Here is a 21650-nt window from a genome sequence, read left to right as displayed (position 1 = left end):
CCGGCATCGAAGAAACCCTTTTAAACCACTCAAGAAGCCCTTTGAACCTTAAATAATCTGGAACGTAGCGAGGTGAGAGAATAAAACGTTTCCTGAAAATCGGCATACGGTTTCAATGTTTCTGATGGCACCAAAGGTAAGTGTAATTCACCCCTCCTGTTGCGGTGTAAATAACCTGTTCTTGTTCTGCATAAGGGAAAAAAACACTAGTAATTCTTTGGCCTCCTGCCCTCGCTCCGTATGAGTGTAAAATATATCTTACATGGACAAAGCATAAATGTCCAAAAATTTGCAACAAAGCCACGTGCGCAAACACGTGATTTGCATATTTTATATAACTTTAATAGGCATTTACTTTTTGACACTTTTAGTGAAACACCCTGTAGGTTGCCCGAAACGAATACCGTGACAATGTGAGGTGATGTAAGAATTGCTTTGCAAGTGCTAGAGATCCGGATGTAATTCAGCAGCCTTTCTACCCGTCTTCATTAGATGCATTATTAACTTAGCTTCGACATTTGAACTGTCAATGTTAATGTAACTGCCTGCTAATTCTATATTTTTGTTTTGCCCGGCTTTGGCTTTGGGTTTACGGTAAACTTTCAATGTCTGGAGAACGGTAAAGGTGTCCTTCCCCGCCCAATCCAACTTTCGTACGGATGGTCGTAGAGAGCCAGAAGTACGTCAAACAAGAGTTCACATCACAGGTGAGCGCCAAAATGTGTACGTAGATGGTTCTCATATTAGATCCAGGTAAAAGTAAAGGTTAAATTTGAAAGTATCGGGCGGCACTTTTGGCTTCCAGGCCCATTTGACGGAGAACGATTATTTGACGAACTGTTGATGGGCTTGAGTTGAGCTGAATATTAGCTGATGACCACTCGAACGAAATGGTGAGGTACATTATGTGAGGTAGTCAGGGGTGTAGGATCGCAAAATAGGTTGGGGGGGCTGAGCCACGGACGCCAGTGGGGGCGGCGACGAAAGGTGCTGACCGGGGGGGGGGAGGGAAAAACCAGCGGTGGAAAAGGTGTTGACCGGGGGGGGGGGGGGGGAGCTTGGACCGTGGTGGTGAAAAGCGGGTCTATGACTTGAGTGATATGACTTAATCTCTCCTCCTTGATCCAAGTTCAGGCTTATAAAATAAGGCGTAGGTATTTATACTCCGGCTCAACGTTTTACAACCACATGTCCACATTTATGCAGTGTATGTTCCCGCTCTTTTCAAATGCAAAGTGATGCCACTAAAACAGTATAGGTATGCTCTTCTTATACTTAACCCTCGCCCCGCTGGGGGGTCAATTTGCCCCCGTGTGTTTTTTTTTTCTGAATAACAAGAAAACGGCGGCGCGCAGCGCCGCCAAATTTTTGTACCTTATCGGGCATCAATTTGACACCTTCACACAAAATTTCAAGTCTTAGGTCACCTTAGGTCAGGAGTTATTGAGGTCAAACTGAGGTCATGTTCGAGCAAAAATGAGCAAAAAACATGAATTCTTGAAACGCTCACAAAAGCTACAGTTACTAAGCAAGCAAAGTTCTTTATAATGGTCATGTCGAGAAAAGACTGCGCTACAAATCTGCTATCTCGGATTTTAAAAATTGTGGGATTTTAACCCCCAAAATTCAAAAAGTTGATTAAAAAAAAAAAACGCAAAAAAAATCCAAAAGTTTTTTGACTTTCGAACAAACCGGAATTAATGTGATATTTCCTGCGCTCTTCTATCTGCATACCAATTTTAGATCGATACCTCTTTTTTGGTCAAGTTATAGTGAAAAACATGGGCGTCACCACCACTAGGGACACTAGGGACATTGTCCCTAGAAGTTTTGAAATCATCGAAAACTACTAGGGATTGTCCCTAGAAGTTTTTGGAGTTCCCTCTACTGGGGACACGCAAAGAACCCGGGACACGATAATGGCGCAACTTGCTCAGCTCTCCGAACACATGTGTTTTGCCTTGCGAACGGTCGCGTCAACATCGCCACGGTAAATAAAAAGGCCCGCGAGCGGTGTGCCTCCCCACAGATGTGACGGTGCCCTCCGGCCTCCAGGCACGTCCGTGTGGTCGCCGTAAAGAGCTGGATACGGCAGGCCGGCACTCGTTCGAGAAATTGGTCGAGTTTGTTTCCCAGTCACCTGAGGAGACACCCAAGCCGATTCTGGAGGTGCCCAGCATGATTGCTGAAACGAACTCGGCTGGTTACATACCGGTCCAGCTTATAAACCCGACCGATGACGATATGCAGCTGCCCGCCGGTTACGAGCTGGGGCAGACTCAGATGTATGAGGGGCTGGTCGCCACAGTCTGCGTGGACCAGGCGGGAGGTCAGGATCAGGGCAGTACTGGGCCGCCGCTCTGGGCCGGCCGCTGGCCAAGCCAACATTTCCTAAATCAATGCCCTCTGGAACATCGGAGTGGGGATCGGAGACGGCGGGTAGAGGGGGAAGGTATCAGTGCCATGCCCCCCCCCCCCCCCCAAGGGAAAATCAGGGGTCATCATATAATTTGCCCCCCCCCCCTCCCAAACAAGCCATGGGGCCCCGGCCCTTATTCGATTGTCACGAGGCTCAAGAAACCCACGCCAGCCATTAACAGCTCCATACCGGTCTTCGAGGGTCCTACACTGACCTCTGAGGGCCCTTCCATGGTGGTCAAGCGCCCACATTGACCGTGGAGGACACGCATTGACCTCTGAGGGCCCACCGCTGGCCTTTAAGAGCCCCTAAACTGGCCTCAAGGGCCCATCCGGCGTCTGAGGGCCTCACATCGGCCTCTGGTGGCATTTCTGTCTCTGGGGTACCAAGACTAACATTTACGTGTCCCTGACTCCTGAGGGCCCTGTACTGGATTTTGAAGACCCGATGCCGGCCTCTAAGGGCCTGCATCGGCCTCTGAGGGCCTATTTTGGCCTTTGGGGCCCTCTGCTGGTCTGTGGGATCTAACGCTGGCTCATACCGGTCTTTTAGGACCCAACACTGACTTCAGATGCCCCAATGCTGGCCTGTAAGGCCCATATTAGCCTCTGAGGGCCCCGCACTGGATTCTGAAGACCCGATGACGGCCTCTAAGGGCCCGCATCGGCCTCTGAGGGCCAATCTTGGCTTTTGAGGGCACTCTGCTGGTCTCTGGGGTCCAACGCTGGCCCATGCCGGTCTTTTACGACCCCACACTGATCTCTGAGGCCCCATGCTGGCCTGTAAGGGCCAATATTAGCCTCTGAGGGTCCCGCACTGGATTCGGAAGATCCGATACCGGCCCATTTATGGCTTGCATTGGCCTCTGGGGGGCCATCTTGGGCTCTGAGGGCCCTCTGCTGGCCTCTGGGGTCCAACGCCAGCCCATGCCGGTCTTTTAGGCCCCACACTGACCCCTGAGTGTTCCATGCATGCCTGTAAGGACCCCTAGCCTCTGAGAGCCCAAGTCGACCTCTGATGGTCTCAAACTGCCATTAGGCCCTTTACTGGTCTCTGAGGCCGTTAAACTGGTCTCTGATGGCCCAAACCGACCTCTAAACACACCGATCTCTGATGGCCCAGTTTCTGCCCTTGAGACCAAAGACTGGCCCTATGTGCCTCTGAGGGCCCCGTACTGGCTTCTGAAGGATCGATGCCGGTCTCTGAGGACCCATACCAATCTTTAAAAGCCCCACACTGACATCTGAGGCCCACGCTAGCCTCTGCGGGTCCCAAAATGGTCTCTATGAGCCCCAACCAGCCTATGAGGTCACTAAACTGGCCACGAATGGCCCTATTTTGTTCTCTGGGGGCCCAAGACTTGCCTTTGAGCGTCACGCACTGGCCTCTGAGGGCCCACACCGGCCTCTGGGGCCCCATAGCGGCCTTTGAGGCCGGTATGGTAATAATGGGACTCCTGCAAGCTAGCACTGGGCCTCCCGAGGGTCGACAGGGCCTCTTTGCCAAGTTGCCCCCGCCCCCGCCCCCCCCCCCCAACGCCAAGTCTGCGACCGTCCCTGCATGCATAGGCAGAAGGATGTGGGCACGCGTTTCATGATCGAAGAATATGCCTACTAGTAACTTCTTCGTTTTTTTCCAACTAAATATTAATTATTGTCCCTCGTTTTAAAATTAGAGTGGCCGAAACCCAACGAGGAACGCAGATTTGGGGGTAGGTGGGCATTGGCGACCAGACTCAAGCAAAGGTTTGTGGTGACGCCCTGGAAAAGTGTCCTTAGAAGTTCTGAAACCGTGGTGACGCCACTGGCGAAAAAAAAAAACTGTTCAAAATTAAATAAAACCTAAAACCTACAACCAACAGCCTAACCTACAGTGTCTCTCCTTGGTTGCAAAAAGAAGTGTGACGCCTGCTTTACTACTCCCCAAAATAGTGCCATTTAACCTTGCCAAGTTGAGCTTTCTTTGATTTGTCCATAGGTATTTTAAAATGTTGGGGGGGGGGCTGACTGGCAAGTTGGGGGGGGCTGACCAGCCAGTTGGGGGGGCTGAAGCCCCCCCCCCAACTGTATAGGATCCTACGCCCCTGGAGGTAGTGTGTGTCTAAAATCTAAATATTATGAAGCGAAGGTAAAAGTCAGGACAGGCTAAGATCTTTTTGGCTGTTATGTATGACAGGTAAAAAAGTTTACAAAGTCGTATAACATAACTTTTGAGCTTTAGGACAATCCTAAAAATGTGAAATCCTTAATCGGCATTTCCTTGCTCCCATTAAGTTACAGCCTTAGCTTATGGCTGTTCTGCATTAAATCCCTACTTCACACGTGAGTACCCACCTTATACCTATAAGTACAGCTTTCTTCTTGTGCTCCGAATCCACTAAATCTTACCATCTTAAGCTTGTGAAGCAACCGGCTTTTCAGCAAACCAACGAAATCAGGTAAGCTTCCTTCTCATATGAGCACGAGTGCCTGTAGTAGCGTCTGGATCCATGAGTAGACAAATACGGTCTACTAAGCCTACCAAGTCCGATTCTCACGGCCGTTTTTGGAGCGTATTGCGAGAGAACTGGTGAGAGTTTAGTCCATGGAAGCAAAAGGAAAGGACGCATTTTATGATACATAATAAAACACGCGCCCATCTGTCCTTTCATCCGTCCCATGCGCCAACGCGCGGTACCCCGCCCGCACTAACGCGACTCAGCCGTCCAGGAGAGTCGGCCGTTGAGCTTATTCAGAGTCCCAGACTCGAGAGTCGAGCCGAAATCCCTCCCTTCGCATCGGAGCGGCAGACAGACAGGCAAGGAGGCAGGGAGAGCGCCGCCGCCACCGTTGCCGCCGGGCTCCCGAACCGGTTATGTGACGGCCAGCCCGCGTGGCACCGCTAACGTCACTGGCTCGACCTATGACGTCATCAAAGCCAGCAGCACCACCGATCGGTTCTGAAGTGCGCGTCGGCGGGCCAGCGGCGTATTCTGGCTCTCACCTCTGGGGCGGGTCCTGCCGCGGGCTGGCCGGCGAGTGGTGTGATCTGGCGCCCGGCCCTGAAGAGAGGGAGGTCGGCCCACACACCGAGCGACTGTCCGAAGCCGAGCCGTCTCACAGAGGGAGCTCAAAGCGAGCTGAGGGCTCAGAGGCGCTGAGCGCTCTCACCGGAGGTTCTCACCGGCTGATTGCGCCGAGTCAGACAGGGTGGTCCTCAGCAAAATATCTACCCCAATCAAAGTCCGTCTGTCATGACAGGAATCGCCCAGACCCGCTGACGGTCATTCAGTCTGTCAGGAGTCAATCTGCTCTTCCAGTGGCTAGTCAAATTGAGCAGGAGTTTTCAAGTCTGTCAGGAGACATCCCGTTCCATCAGGAGTCAGGCTTTCACATTAGGATTCACATCATCGTTGCACCTGCCTGGAGCTAAGGATGCATTCTGCAGCTAGCGTTCAGGCTAGTAACCCTGACCTTGAATTCACTGTCAACGAACTCTTCCAGGGGCAACCAAATGAGCCAGCTGTATCTGTAGATACCTGCGCCGGCGTACTCTTGCCTCTTTCACCAAAACCCTGGAGATCAGTCCAAGCTCACTCTACGCCGGTCGCCGGTGGCATTCCTGCGGTACACCGCTCGGCCGGTCCATGATGCGGTAAAACCACCCATTTTTTAGAGGACGAATCAGGCACGAGCCCAAAGAAGTCTGGAGCGTCACGCAGCGGTGTGGACAGCTGGCCCCGGAACGGAACCAACACCGGCACGTGAAGGAGGCACGCCAATAAAACACGTCAGTCATATCGTGAGTCAGCAACTGCCGGCTAGACGTTCAGACACTTACAGCGAAAAATTATTAGCGTGAACGTCCTAAATTTATCGGAGGAAAACAATATTTTAATCCCGTTGTTCCGACTCTATAAGTTATTCGGGTAAAGTTATACGGTCTTTAAAATTTATTTTTATTTCGGTCAAAAAGCTTTGATCAAAAGAACCTTAGCTTTTCTTTCCTTCCCGTTTCTTTCATCTAACCTAAGCAAAATTATTTCGTTGATAGCGCTGTTTCGCCGCAGATTCTTCAGTCTCCTGATTGTGCCTGGCCTGCGGTCTCACGACTGCACACATCCCGTGGAACCCAGCTCGATGCTAGCGCAGCACGGACCGCATCCGCGCCGGGATTGGAACCGGAGTCCCCCAGTCTACGGGCGTGGGGACAGGACGAGGTGGGCGGCCCCGGGGGCGTTGTACTGTACGACCATCCACTCCGTGCACAAGTGCTCGACGGCAGTTAGAGCTGAGGCCAGCAGAAATGAGCAGCATGCCAGCCAGCTCGCCGCGCCGCCAATCAGGTGTAAGTACGGGCACTCTGCAGAAACTGGTAGTGGTTTTAAATAAATTACATGATAACAAGAGCCAGGTGAAGACCAGAGCAAAAGCAGGGAGGAGAGAGAGAGAGAGGGGGGAGAGAGGGAGAGAGAGAGAGAGAGAGAGAGAGAGAGAGAGAGAGAGAGAGAGAGAGAGAGAGAGAGAGAGAGAGAGAGAGAGAGAGAGAGAGATGGAGGGCAAGCGAGAGGGAAGTAAGCCAGATAATGCGAGGTATCAGTGAAAGTCAGAATGAGAGTAAGCTTTATAAGCAGGTGGGTGATAGGCATTAAACTCAGTACCTACCTATATAGTATATACTACCTACGTAGTACGTACCCTATAACCTTCTATCCTCCATTTTGTATGCATGTAGAGTGCAAGAAGGAAAATCCCTTGAGCGGTGCCTCTCATCCGAACGTAAAATGCGTGGGCATTTCTTAGCGGCGGCGCACACCCGGCTAATGCACCGTTAACGGTTCTAAAGTTGCTAACGGTGCCCCAAGTACCGGCGACGGTCGCTGCGCCCTGGTGTTGAATCCGGGATGGAGGTCTGCTCCGGGTTGAGTGCTCAAGCTCATGCAGACCCATTAAATAAAACGGATACGATAGCTATCCCCTCCTGATCTCCTCCACTAATAAAACGAACAGTTTTCAAAAATTGAGCACACATCATGTTTATATATAGTTAGTGTTAGCATTCGCATTGCGTCAGACGAAAGGCTATGGACGACGGAAGGCCTGCGCTGGACTCTGGCAACAGTTGCAAGCATTTTACTTGTTTTGTTATGTTAGGCTCTTTCGGTCTGACTGGACCATTTCAGAGCCGGGAGGATGATAGGAATTAGGGGGAGACATTGGTCTGAACAGGCACCCTACCCTCTTAGTGAGTCGTCGGGGCTGAGCCCATCCAGTGGACAGGCCAACCAGCCCCCAAAACACTTACTGCACCCGGCTACGGGCGTGCTCCTATAATGGGAGCTTCCCGCGTGGGATAAAGTTGCCTGACCAGCCCGGAGCAGGGGTTGAGGCGTGGAGGAGAAGGAATTGACCGTCCTAAGGATGGAAAAGGCAAAATGGTGCATTTATATGTAAGTACCGACATTTCACAATCGATATACGTGCCTGGGCCAATGAAAAACTATCCATCTCGCCCTATTAGGAGCTATGCGCCTCACCTTCATTTATATTTTCTGCTAATTATGCACTAATGGAGGTCTAATTTTAACCAAAGTTGCCTCATTATTTCGCGGATTACGGAAGAACAACACCGATATACCGCATTAATGGTGACTTAGCAATCGCAGCATGCTCGATTTATATTTGGACCCAGGTTTATAAGACTGTGGGGCACGGTAAGGGTATGCAATGAATGCTGGAATGAGTCTCTCAGTCTCAGACAAAATGTTTGGGATGGTAACGTATGCCACTACATCTAACCCTATCACTATTCTTCTGCCTCCCACCATAGGTACTATAAGACCTACCCTAACCCAGCCGATTCAGCCATTAAGTATACCGTACTTCTGAGGGTGTCTGAACATGGCAGACGGCAATGGCCGTTTTCAGGACGGGCTATCCGGCGAGTGCACCTAATTTGACCAAATCTGTACCTAATCTCAGATTACAGCAAATATCTGTACTTCATGAATTTATTTCAGTGTTTTCATCGATGATATTCTCTGATAATATGACAAAGCAGGTATATAAGCAATTAGTGCAACCCTAGCTGCAGCTAATAAGAGACACACTGAACCTGAGTTGACCGTCCAAATCTGCACCTAATCTGCACCAAATGTGCACCAGATGTGTACCAGATGGCTGTCGTGAAAACGGCTAATACCAGGCATTGGACAAAAATCTGTCCAAATGGGGAAGTTACGCGTTTCCTGACCGAAAATTGTCGGACGGGGAATTGGGGTAGGGGTGCGATCACGGCCGGTAAGACCGAACTTTTTGTGGAAGGCTCAAATCATACTCCTGCAGGTTGCATGACTGAAAAGGGCTTATCAGACCTCCCAAGAAACCAGCTTTCAATTTCATCAACAAATGCTAAACATGATTAGGAGGGGTGGAGCTTTTCCAGGGAAGTTGGTGGAACAAAAAGCCATCAAATCCACAATGTCTGATTGTCACGCACGCTGAGAAAACATGCTACAGTGAATCAATTCTTATCATTACAGAAATAATATTTTGCATCACAATACACAGGCATTTCAAAGCTCAGAATAAACTCAGAAAAGCCATTTTAATATGGAGAGTGTTTTAATTGTCAATACAATACAATACAATACAATACAGCTACCCAATGCGAAAAAGATTGATTGGCAAGGCAACTAAATCCTACGAATCAGTCGTGGATTTTGTTGCTGGGGCGCGCTGCGGCTTAGCTCACTGCCGTCATTATCTTCCGGACGGAGTCATCAAAGTGCTAGTGTCGGCACTTGTACTCTCACGGATCCGATATTGTCTAACTGTTTACGGAAATGGCTCGCAGCAAAATTTTGTCAGACTGACTCACCAAAATTATCAATTTCGCACTGAGGGTATTTTTGGCCGTCGTAAATTCGACCATGTTTCCCGTGCGCTAGATGACGCCTCGGCAGATGTGCAGGCGCAGATGCTGGAACTGATGCACAGAGTGCTGCGGAGGGGTGAACCGGACTCGCTGGCAAGCTCGCTTACCCGATGCCGGGACACCCGGCCGAGAAGCACGCGGCAGGACGACCTCCTCCGTCTATCTAGGCCGAGGACAGGGACCGGGAGGCGTTGCTTCGCCTATAGAGCCAGACCTCTATAATTCGCTGCCTGCCGGAGCCACCGGGCTGTCTCACCACCGTTTTGTGCGAGCAGTAAGAGGCAAGAGCCCATGTTTGACTTTGTGAGACGAGACCGTCAGGCGTCAGTGCGTATGAATCGTGGAATGTGGCCCGGGCTGTGAGCGTGTGTGATTGTTTTTACTGCTCTATTATGATGGTGTCGACGCCTGAGATGATTGCAACTTGCATGGTTTTATCCATTATCTTATGACTTGGGACAATAATAGCCACGACTGATTGTGGACTGCCCTGCAAATGTAATACCTACCTACATATATGTATACATATACATACATACCTACATACCACAGTCGCTTTATGACAGTTACTGGCCGCAGGCCATCACCATCCGCCGTCGGTAGGTATAGCAAGCGGCGAGGATCGAAGCGGCTCGAGCCGGAGCCTTTAGGCAACCGGTCGACTGGTCGACTCGGGTCGACAGGACACTCCCGCTGGGGCACTATGGGACGGGAAAAACATATACAATGTGGGAAAAACCAGGGTATATTGACTTGGAAAAAACATAGCCAAGGTCCCCCGTCTTGGCCAAGTAAGCTGCGTAACCCGCCAAACGACGTTTGATAGTTGCCAAGACTGGCACCCAAGGCCCCCAAGGCCGGCACCCACCAAAGGGGAGTGTCTAAAAAGCAGACGAGATTAGCAGACGAGACCATGCTCAGTAACTACTGGACCGATTTTGATAACTCTTTCACCATTCAATAGCAGGAAAGATATATAGGTGCCGTTTTTCGTTTTTGGCGATTGATTCACTCTGACTGGACCAATCGGACCAAATGGTCCAGAACCATAGACCCCTAAAAAGCAGACGAGCCCATGTTCCGAAACAGAACTACCGGGTGGATTTCAATATAACCTTCACCATTAGACGCGCCGTGGTCTGAAACGGTGCCTATTTTGATAATTTTTTGATTGGTCCACCCTGAGTGGTCCAAATCGGTCCAAAACCCCTAAAATCTGTTGCAGACGAGCCCATGCTCCGAAACTACTGGACCGATTTCGATGAAACCTTCACCACTAGACGCGCCGTGGTCTGAAACGGTGTCGTTTTTTATGATTTTTTGATTGGTCTACTCTAAGTGGTCCAAATCGGTCCAAAACCCCTAAAAACTGTTACAGACGAGCCCATGCTCCGAAACTACTGAACCGATTTCGATGAAACCCTTACCATTAGACGCGCCGTGGTCTAAAACGGAGCCGTGTTGGATAATTTTTTGATTGGTCCACCCTAAGTGGTCCAAATCGGTCCAAAACCCCTTAAAACTGTTGCAGACGAGCCCATGCTCCGAAGCTACCGGACCGATTTCGATGAAACCTTCACCATTAGACGCGCCGTGGTCTGAATTGGTGCCGTTGTTTTGATAATTTTTTTATTGGTCGCCCCTAACTGGTCCAAATCGGTCCAAAACCCCTAACATAAAAAATATCAAAAACTGCACCGTTTCAGACAGCGGCGCGTCTAATGGTGAAGGTTTCATCGAAATCGATCCAGTACATGGGTGTCGATTTGTATACTTTTGGGGGTGCTGCAGCACCCCCAATGCTCAAGTGAGCACCCCCAATGGTTTTCCGGGCACCCCCAAATGTTCCAGTTAGCACCCCCAATTATTTTGTCCCTCAATAACTCCCACTAACTCTGCTTGAGGAAAATAATTGGTTCCGCAGTCTTTCACTACTAAAAATAAAACAATTACGCAATTTACAATGCATGAAATAAAAATGTAAAGAAAAGTAAGTTAGAGGGCCATCACAGGCGCGCGTGTGGCCCTCAGAACTGCTGTTACGGAACGGATATACCCTTCATGGCCGACAAGAAGATATCAAGAGGTCACCGGTGCCTTCAGGAGCCTTGTGGGGTTCTCAGAGACCGGGCATGGTGCTCTCAGACGCCGCTGTGACCCTCCGAGTCAACTGTGTGGGACCGTCAGGGTCGCTGGTAACTGACGAGAGTATCGCCGTCAGATCCGGGGTTTGGGTCGATACGGCTCTATTCCGGCTAGCCAGTATATGCCGTAGCGCTCCCGGGTTGGTACGGTTCCGAACGGCCAAGTCTGGCTCAAGTCAGACTCCCTGCCATGGCTCAAGTCTGGCTCCCTACGACCAGGTCCGGCTGCACCTCATAGCTGCTCTGGCTTACTGTGGCTGAAGTACGGTGGAGGTACGGCACGGCTGATGCGGCATAAGTCCGGCTGTGATGCGGGCGAGCTCCGGTATCGTGTATCAGCTCCAGTAGAGCCCCAGACCTTGCCCGTACTTTAGCCGGAGCAAATGCCGGAACTAGCCAGAGTAAAACCAGCTACGGCCAGGACCAAATTTGCTGGCTTGGAATAGGCCGGTTAAGACCCCCATAGTCCGACATGTGGCCCTCCGAAGCCGGTAAGGGGCCCTCAGAGGCCGCCAAGTGGCCCTCAGAGACTGGCTTGGGGCCCTTATGGAGATCTTAGTGTTGGTACTTGTGGGCCCATGAGGGGTTTTTACGAGCCCCGTGGATCCCTTCTATGTCCAAATATGGCCAACACTGACCCTTAGCGGCCAGTTGGCGCCTCAGGGCCCCTCAGGTCCGAATAACCCGAGGGGACCCTAAGGCCCGAACCTGATGGGGGGGGGGGGGGGGCACGTGCCTCACGGCCCACCTGGCTACGCCACTGGGGAAAATCGTAAACCCGTAAATATCCAAATGCGATCACCTGTCATTTTTCAGCGATATTGGGATCGTCTGATTACCACCAGAGCCTCGTAGCTACCGTTGCCTCCGCGCAATGTCCGCCCCTGCGGACCGCAGCGGCTGCTGCACCGGTGCTAATCGCCGTCATTGGTTTCTGTCACCTTATTACAGAGGTGTCGGGGCTGCGCCATGCTGCCGGCAAATATATGATTTTTTTTCGGAAACATGTTTATGTAATAAGGTAGCCAAGTACTAGGACGAGCAGAATGATTTTCAAGAAGAAGGTTCTGCCCTTGGGAAATGTTAGTAGAAATCCCGGCATTATCAGTACCTTATGGGGATAACCAACCCTGCCTTGTACGGTTGTGCCGCATGGCAAAGCTGCAATCTTTCGCCCGGTGCAGGGGTTGAGCACCCCCAACCATTTTGAAAAATCGACACCCCTGATCCAGTAGTTTCGGAGCATGGGCTCATCTGCAACAGATTTTAGGGGTTTTGGACCGATTTGGACCACTTAGGGTGGACAAATAAAAAAAATTGTCAAAAATGGCACCGTTTCAGACCACGGCGCGCCTAATCCTGAAGGGTGTGTTGAAATCGGCATTAGTAGTTTCGGAGCATGGGCCCGTCTGCCCAAGGCAACGTCTGCCAATAATTCTTGTCTGCTTTTTAGACACTCCCCACCAAAGCGTCTCCTCTCGTGATTGGCTGATGCCCATTACTGCCCATTACGTCATCACAAACGTGTAGTAAGATTTTAGGTCAACTTTGTTTTGAGGCCTTTATAGCTATATATATCTTTTGAAAGTGACAAATTTACTAAATTATCAGTACGAATTTCCTCGTTTTTGGTATCTATTAAAGAAATAATCTAAACAACAGCAATCGTGTTTCAAAAAATTATTTTACCGCTAGGGGCGCCAGAGTCATTCCGAGCTGTTGCCAATTTTGACGCACATTTCACAAATACAGCGCTGTCATCTGTCATTATGGGCCGGCTGTTTTGCTTTGTGAAGCGCCGTGTGTGTTTTATTCTAATGATAGGGGTAGTTGAGATACGATTATTATAGAATTCAGTGGTCAGTGGATGCGATAATCGATTGCAAATTTGCTAAAACGTGTCCATTATTGTCTTGAAGTTGCTTGCTCTACACCAGTTTTTGAAATGAATACTTTTTTGTCGAGGGGTAATGCTCTCCTTGCATTCACCCTTTCGGTTCTTGCATCTCTCACATTTTGTTGCTTTGCGTCAACATTTTTCAATGATAATCGGCGAGACGCAAATGTGAGAACTGTCCAGGTCGTTGTGTAAGTATTTTCAAGTTTTATGTATTGATTTGTGTGCTGCTTAGCCAAATTTAATTTATAGATGGCTCTCATTCAATTGTGTGTCTGAATTAGTGATTTTATGAAAGAAAGAAATTCTAGATAAATTGTAATAGTCTTAAGGATACCTGACAAGCTCTCATATATTCAGTGTTATAAACTTAATGCATGACGGATCCACTTTATGTTAAGGTGCCTGCAGTGGCTGTGGGAAGATCATGCGGTTTGACGTGGGCCATACTGTGAAAATGCCTGTCCACTGAGGGTTGATGACAGTAGTGTAAATGATTTATGAACAATGACTAAGGAAGCCACTTAAAAATATAGTTTTTGAATTTTGTGTAAGGTTTTGCGTACACATTGATGAGATAAATACAAGTTAAGGACCCAATATCATTTCACAGATATTATTTCTACTCCTGATAGTGTTCAAATGGTGATGTCACTCTGTGGACTAGCACATAAAAGATGCCCAGTCCTCACAAAGCTGTCTTTATGGCCACGGGTCTTGACTCTATTCTAGCCATTCCAATTCAGGTTTTATTCCATCTTAGACAATGGCCTTGTTTCTCTTAGGCTCAGAAAAGTATCATCATGCTTTAATTTTCAGACATAATGCAAAATGTATATTATATGTAAGAATTGAATAATATGTATGAATATATGCAATGCATTTGTTGTAAGTTATAGAGGTAAAGGAAAATGGATTTCGGATGAAAATATGTTTTAATTAGAAAGTTAATCAGACATGTCAAAGCTAGAGTTACAGCCAGATTTGATCAGAAGTTAGGAATTGCTAAGTCAGAGCAACATTGTTTATGTTTATGTTTATTCCAATTTAACACCAATGGGCAGATACCCAGTAACAGGTGCAGTCTTTTCATGAAACTCAGTTATCATTATCATTATCAAAGTAGATAAATTTTTCAATCAGTTTCAGAATAAAAGATAGAAAAAAAAAACAATACAAATAATGAAACAAAGACAAAAAATATGACAATGAATGGAATAGATGTCAGAACAGAAACTCTTAAGTGGTGTGAAAGCTCTTCTGAATGCTTGAGACGAGGTGTTAGTATCACTGATGTTAATTGTCGGACTTTCGTCCCCGTCTTGAGTTGAGATGTTAGTTTCACAACGTTTCGGCCAGTTACTTCTCCGGCCGTCGTCAGGTGTTCTTTGGCCCTTAGAAGGACCTGGATGTTGGTGGCGTTGCGCCGTACGCGTCATACCGTTCGAAAGCTCCTGTAGTCAGCGGGAATCGAACTCGGGTTTCCCCGGTGATAGTCCACGGTTCTAACCACTCCACTATCGAGGCAGACATCGTTATGGAGCTGGAAACTTGGTGTCATTTATCCCCCAGATGTTTTTGTGATTTCCTTAGTAGTGGGAGCCATATTGGGCTGATGTCAACGCTTGGCTTGCTGATGGGGTTGCTAGCCAGCGCCATGTGTGCGGCTTCCTTGATTTTTCTGATTTTCCAGTGTGGCTCCTTGTCGATGATGGTGGTATCATCCCAAGCAGGTCTGTGATCTCCTTCAGACCATGCATGCTCCGCCACACCGGATTTCAGTGTTTCGCCTCGGATGGTGGCCTTCCTGTGTTCTTCGAGCCTGACCGCCAGTGGGCGGCCAGTCTCGCCCTTGTATGACCTGCCGCAGCTGCACGGGATGTCGTATATGCAGTTCTTTGTTTGCTCCTTGGTGGTTGGCGGTCTGACCTTTGTGAGTGACCTGCGGAGGGTGGTGGTACTTCTGAACACCGTCCTGATGTTGTATGCTCCGCAGATTCGCCTTAGCTTCTCTGACAGTCCTCTGTTGTATGGGAGGGATACTGTCGCGATTGGCTTATCCCTTGGTTGTTGTTGGGATGCTTCCTTGGGTTTGTGTTTCATGAAGCTCGTTGGGTATCCGTTTCTCCTGAAGGTGCTGGTAAGGCGTGACATTTCCATCTTTCTGGCTGCTTCGTCTCCACAGATGTTGGTGGCTCGGGTCTGCAGGCATCTTACGATACCTTTCTTGACTGTGTCTGGGTGGTGTGACTTGAAGTTGAGGTAGCGGTCGGTCGCTGTTGGTTTGCGGTAGACCGATGTTCTGAATGCTTCCTCAGATTTCTCCACTTGGACGTCAAGGAATGGTAGTTTGTTGTCGACTTCTGTTTCCATTGTGAATTGGATGGAGGGTCGGAGGCTGTTGAGGTGGTCTAGGAACGGTGTTATGTCCTCGCGATGGTCCCACAGGACGAATGTGTCGTCGACATATCGCAGCCACAGGGATGGTTTCAGTGGTGCTGTTTGTAAGGCCAGTTCCTCGAAGTGTTCCATGTAGATGTTGGCGATCACCGGTGACAGTGATCGCCAACACTGCCATGGGTTCACCCCTGTCACCGGTGATCGCCAACATCTACATGGAACACTTCGAGGAACTGGCCTTACAAACAGCACCACTGAAACCATCCCTGTGGCTGCGATATGTCGACGACACATTCGTCCTGTGGGACCATCGCGAGGACATAACACCGTTCCTAGACCACCTCAACAGCCTCCGACCCTCCATCCAATTCACAATGGAAACAGAAGTCGACAACAAACTACCATTCCTTGACGTCCAAGTGGAGAAATCTGAGGAAGCATTCAGAACATCGGTCTACCGCAAACCAACAGCGACCGACCGCTACCTCAACTTCAAGTCACACCACCCAGACACAGTCAAGAAAGGTATCGTAAGATGCCTGCAGACCCGAGCCACCAACATCTGTGGAGACGAAGCAGCCAGAAAGATGGAAATGTCACGCCTTACCAGCACCTTCAGGAGAAACGGATACCCAACGAGCTTCATGAAACACAAACCCAAGGAAGCATCCCAACAACAACCAAGGGATAAGCCAATCGCGACAGTATCCCTCCCATACAACAGAGGACTGTCAGAGAAGCTAAGGCGAATCTGCGGAGCATACAACATCAGGACGGTGTTCAGAAGTACCACCACCCTCCGCAGGTCACTCACAAAGGTCAGACCGCCAACCACCAAGGAGCAAACAAAGAACTGCATATACGACATCCCGTGCAGCTGCGGCAGGTCATACAAGGGCGAGACTGGCCGCCCACTGGCGGTCAGGCTCGAAGAACACAGGAAGGCCACCATCCGAGGCGAAACACTGAAATCCGGTGTGGCGGAGCATGCATGGTCTGAAGGAGATCACAGACCTGCTTGGGATGATACCACCATCATCGACAAGGAGCCACACTGGAAAATCAGAAAAATCAAGGAAGCCGCACACATGGCGCTGGCTAGCAACCCCATCAGCAAGCCAAGCGTTGACATCAGCCCAATATGGCTCCCACTACTAAGGAAATCACAAAAACATCTGGGGGATAAATGACACCAAGTTTCCAGCTCCATAACGATGTCTGCCTCGATAGTGGAGTGGTTAGAACCGTGGACTATCACCGGGGAAACCCGAGTTCGATTCCCGCTGACTACAGGAGCTTTCGAACGGTATGACGCGTACGGCGCAACGCCACCAACATCCAGGTCCTTCTAAGGGCCAAAGAACACCTGACGACGGCCGGAGAAGTAACTGGCCGAAACGTTGTGAAACTAACATCTCAACTCAAGACGGGGACGAAAGTCCGACAACTAACATCAGTGGTGTGAAAGCATCTGTTGCAATATACCAACCGTGACCAAATATTTAATAGATTTTATTTGTGTAGGCGATGGTCTTTCTCTGTGCCACATTGGCCATGTGTGTCATTCTGAGGCAGCTATGTTCAACATAAACCAGTTGCTGGACAGGAAAGTCACCAAGCTATCCTTATTTTGCAATGTCCACAATGTTACATGAATCCCCTAGATGTGTCAAACTACAAAAAGTACGGCGATATGGCAGTCAGTCATCATGGGCGCAAAATGACCTTAGTAGTCGGCGCGCCCTAAAGCCCCAATTAACAAACAAGGCAGTCAGTCATTCACCTGCAGTTGTAATTATTCACAGTCGCCACGCCATGTGTGGATCGCCCACGATCGTAAATGCAATACAAATACAATACAATACAATACAAATACTGTCATGCCATGAAACATTCATTCTTACTCCTGTTGTCCAAAGGGAAATTACTTCTAATTACCTATAGTTTCTCAGTAGATGTCATTCTGAATAGCATATTTAAGCGTGTGCCTACTCGATTCCTCATTCTTGTGACTTATTTCTTAAAGGGACCCTCCCACCTTAACATTAGATTTGAGTTGAGATAGCCAAAATGGGGTCCCTGGCTCACAATTACCGGTTTCGGCACTCACATCATCGAGAAATGCCTTAAATCGGAAATATTGAATTTCAAAATTGCAGCATTTTGATTCAGAGGGGCTAATGCATAGGAATACCCCTCTGAATGTGTGACGTCAGCGCAGATATCTAACGATTTTTAAATGTTTGACTAAAACGTTTTGTAGCACGCGGTGGTATATGCTGCTTTGCGCGCAACATCTGCCGCGAACGCCGCTTTTCCAAAATGAGGTCGCTAGGAACAGCGGAGATAAAAAAAAGTAAACAAAAGTAAAAGTCTAATATCTTGAAAACCGGTGAATATTTTTCGGTGAAATTTGGTAAATATTCGTTTTTGCTCTTTCTGAATCGAGCGACATCACTTTCATGCTAATTCATTAACTTTTTTGAAGGTGGGAGGGTCCCTTTAACTTTATGTGGTGATGGGAACAAATGATAACAATTAATTGGTTAACTACAGTGCACCACAGTAACCTCTCTGACATCACTGCCCTAACTCATTGTCATCCGTCTCTTTCAGTAAGAACGTGGCAGACTACAGCGCCTCGCGCGAGAAGAACGACTTGGGCTTCTTGACGTTCGACCTGGAGGCCGACCTGACGTCCGTGTTCAACTGGAACGCCAAGCAGCTGTTCCTCTACTTGGTAGCCGAGTATCAGACGCCCAAGAACACACTCAACCAGGTGGTGCTCTGGGATAAGATCATCCTGCGCGGCGAGAACGCCAAGATCGACGTCAAGAGCATCAACACCAAGTACTACTTCTGGGACGATGGCAACGGCCTCAAGTGAGTCGCAGCTGTGTAAATGGAGCCCTATTGTGGAAATATCACTGTGCGATGGACACATGCTGAAATGATCGTACTGTTGAGTGTGGACACATGCTTTGCGTTATAACAGCATAGTCTGTACCCATTTTGCCGTAGATTTATTGCTTATGGTGCAGTTCATGTCTGTTAGTTTAAACTGTTTTCAATGCATCTTCTTGAAATCGTAGGTGCCCTTCCACCAAAACACTGATTTTGACGCCGCTCTCGCGGGTGGCGCCTGTTCAGCATTACCGCCGGCTCCGCCTGTGACCTGACTGAACCTCCGCCTGTCTCCGTCACAGGAACAACCAGAACGTGACGCTGGCGTTGCACTGGAACGTGATCCCCAACGCGGGCCTCCTACCGAACGTGGCGGCTCACGGTCTGCACACGTTCTCGTTCCCGGCGCAGTACGCCACCGCGCGAGGAGCCTAAACTACCGTGGGTGGTGCTGCCACCTGTCGACGCCTGGCTGAACTGACGGTTCGCTGTGCGGCCACCAGGTGATCGCACGCAGCAGCAGCCGCCGTGAAAATAGGCGAATGGGGGATGTGAGGGAACGTGTCATTTCTTGGGCTGGTTCCGCGCACTGTGCTAAGCGCTCTTTGGGCTCACATAGTTCTGAGGAAATTATAAATCGTTAAGATTATTTGTTTTAGGTGCAACCTCTTGAAGCATCAGTTCGAAAAAGCATAAAATTGACACAAAAATCAATGGATGTTTCTCTGGCATATATTTTTGTTCACAGACATGCCACAGAAAGGTAGATGTGCTGTACTTGAGGGTTGGGACTTTGGGCAGGGAGGGTTGTTTCTTCAACTTTGTGATGGAACGCTTCTTTTGTGGATTGCCTATCTGCTGTGGTGTTTGCATGGGTTTGGGTAGTGAGAAAGCGCTTCGTTGAGACTAAACGTAGAGGGAACAACGACGTCAAGCGGCGCTCTGCACGAAGTGGCCGACCATTGGTGTTGCTACGAGCCACCCCAACATATTATTGTCATGCGTGTCCATTGGATGGCTTCTAGCAAACCAGTTTCACAAAAGTGGTGGTGGAGCCACAGTATGTCAATACACTGTGTCCTGAAACCGCAGTGTTTAATGGGGCGCTTAGTTTAGCAAATGATTGTGTATGGGTCTCATTACATCTGGCCATGTATTGTGATAGTCATCAAAATGATGATAGTTACCCGTCGCTATAAGTGCAGCTCAAATTGTTTGAATTCGCGTTACCCTGTACTCTTTCCGACTATCGTTGCTAACCAGCATCAGTCACCGAACAGCGACCTTCCTCCTAGTGTAATCAGGCCGTATTAGATGATTATTATGGCCCATGGATGGTTTCGTGCTCCGAGGGCGGCTCTTCGCCAAGCGTGCTAGCCGGCAGCTCAAGGCTACCCAGCATTTCTGTACATAGTCATGGCAAACACCATGGTAATGTGTTATCAGAGGTCGTCAGCAATGGGTCAGCCCGGACGTTGCGGCACATGGGCCCTGCGTGATCAGTTGCACTGAGGGTGTTTGCATTGGTTACGCGCGTGCCTTTTCCAGATAGCGCCCCACAAGGCGTGTGCGTCGTACCTTTTACGATGCTCTATTTGACATCAAACACCTCTGTCCGAATCCATTGGTCGACAGTGTATACAGGGAACGCGAAGACGGCCGCAATTATCGTCATTGAGAGCCATTGCGCATTCCGCTGTTATTTTTGGAAACGCACCCGGATAGCGTGGGCAATGACTGTGAGTGCCTTCGAACTATCAAACAATAACGGCCCTTATGGTCATCTACTGCATACATAAAGCGCGTTATGTAATGCAGTAACATAAGATGCTCGACCATGAGTGTTTGAGTTCATTTGACAGTGCCGATATACGCTGTATAGAATTTTCAGTCATATGTAACAGCAAAGGTAGGTATAGACCAAAACAAGGTTATACCAATTTATTTGGCATATTTTGACATCAACCACGATCCAGAAGGTCCTTTGTTCAGCCGTTGTCAAAGCTCGATAGCTCATGAACCATATTTTCACAGGTGTGGCGATATCCTAGATCTAATTTGTAATGTTGCATTGAGGTACAAATCTACTAGATAACTCATATGATCAGGAGCATCGTTACAGGACGAAGTATTACAGCCATATTCATAAAGTTACAGTCATTGACAAATGGTGTAAAACGGCTCTTGGTTTACGAGTGCCAAATTCCTTTGCGAATAATCGTGAGCAAGTCCTTTTTTCCCTTGGATGCCAGGGTGGGATTTAAAACATCTATGACAACAAAGCAATGGCCATTCAACTCCGGGTCCCGGCCAGTGTCTCCCCCGACCCGGGACAATTTTGCATCGGACGGTCGAAGTTCTTTATGAGACCGTTCCATGTAATGGTACTCGCATTCTATGTTGGCTTTACTACCCTACTTACACACCACTTAACTATATTGACAGACTCCTCGCGTCAGGGAAATGAATATCCTTGAGTCAATGTACATACGCCGTCATTTGTATGGATTATGGGGTCTACCGAACTCGTCCTCCTGCACTCCCATTTTCCTGCGGGGTCAGGCTGGAGGCGGGCGCGTAGCGCCGCACTCCCGCACCCTAGCGGTGCCGGTTTCAGGACGATCTCCGCCAAGGTGCGAGGGCGCTCACGACAACCAGCTCACCACTCACAGAGGTACAGTACCAGCTTCGCTGCCTCCCTGCGGCGGTCCGATCGGCTGCACCGGTAGGTCACGTTCGCACCATGTGGCACCACAGCCGACTGCTGCGGGCCGTGCTGCTGCTCTCCTCTCTGCTCTCGCTGGCCGGCCTGCACGTGTCGGGCCCGACATCTCCGGACGGGTGGCGCGCGGCACGCCTCGTGCCGTTGACGTTCACCGCGCTCAGCGCGCTCGGTAACCTGGCGTACGTGGTGACCAGCGGCAGCTCGCGGGCGGCGCTGGCCGCCATGCCGTTCGGGGTGCTGGCGCTG

The 21650-nt window shown here is 49.3% G+C and overlaps 1 protein-coding gene and 1 long non-coding RNA gene across 2 annotated transcripts; both read left to right on the top strand.

The window, feature by feature from the left end:
• The first annotated feature begins 394 nt into the window (after positions 1-394).
• Positions 395-6702, top strand: LOC122382895. The gene is made up of 3 exons (XR_006256743.1): positions 395-707; positions 6074-6199; positions 6468-6702. It is a non-coding gene; the product is annotated as an uncharacterized LOC122382895 (long non-coding RNA).
• Positions 6703-13234: 6532 nt separating this feature from the next.
• Positions 13235-19765, top strand: LOC122382894 (signal peptidase complex subunit 3-like). The gene is made up of 3 exons (XM_043368805.1): positions 13235-13566; positions 18392-18658; positions 18982-19765. Exons 1-3 carry the CDS (start codon positions 13424-13426, stop codon positions 19112-19114), a joined length of 543 nt encoding a protein of 180 aa, XP_043224740.1. The 5' UTR covers positions 13235-13423; the 3' UTR covers positions 19115-19765.
• Positions 19766-21650: the final 1885 nt, after the last annotated feature.

This window comes from Amphibalanus amphitrite, unplaced genomic scaffold (genome assembly GCF_019059575.1).
Source record: "Amphibalanus amphitrite isolate SeventyFive unplaced genomic scaffold, NRLGWU_Aamphi_draft 000149F_arrow, whole genome shotgun sequence".
Lineage (NCBI taxonomy): Eukaryota > Metazoa > Arthropoda > Thecostraca > Balanomorpha > Balanidae > Amphibalanus > Amphibalanus amphitrite.
The sequence above is the reverse complement of the archived record's forward strand: the minus strand, read 5'-3'. Positions and strand labels throughout refer to the sequence as shown.

Excerpts from the sequence above, each read along its gene's own strand:
- LOC122382894 (XM_043368805.1), top strand. The coding sequence starts at position 13,424 with ATGAATACTTTTTTGTCGAGGGGTAATGCTCTCCTTGCATTCACCCTT. Across the intron at positions 13,567-18,391 it reads AGAACTGTCCAGGTCGTTGT|TAAGAACGTGGCAGACTACA; the intron begins GTAAGTATTTTC and ends CGTCTCTTTCAG. Across the intron at positions 18,659-18,981 it reads GACGATGGCAACGGCCTCAA|GAACAACCAGAACGTGACGC; the intron begins GTGAGTCGCAGC and ends TCTCCGTCACAG.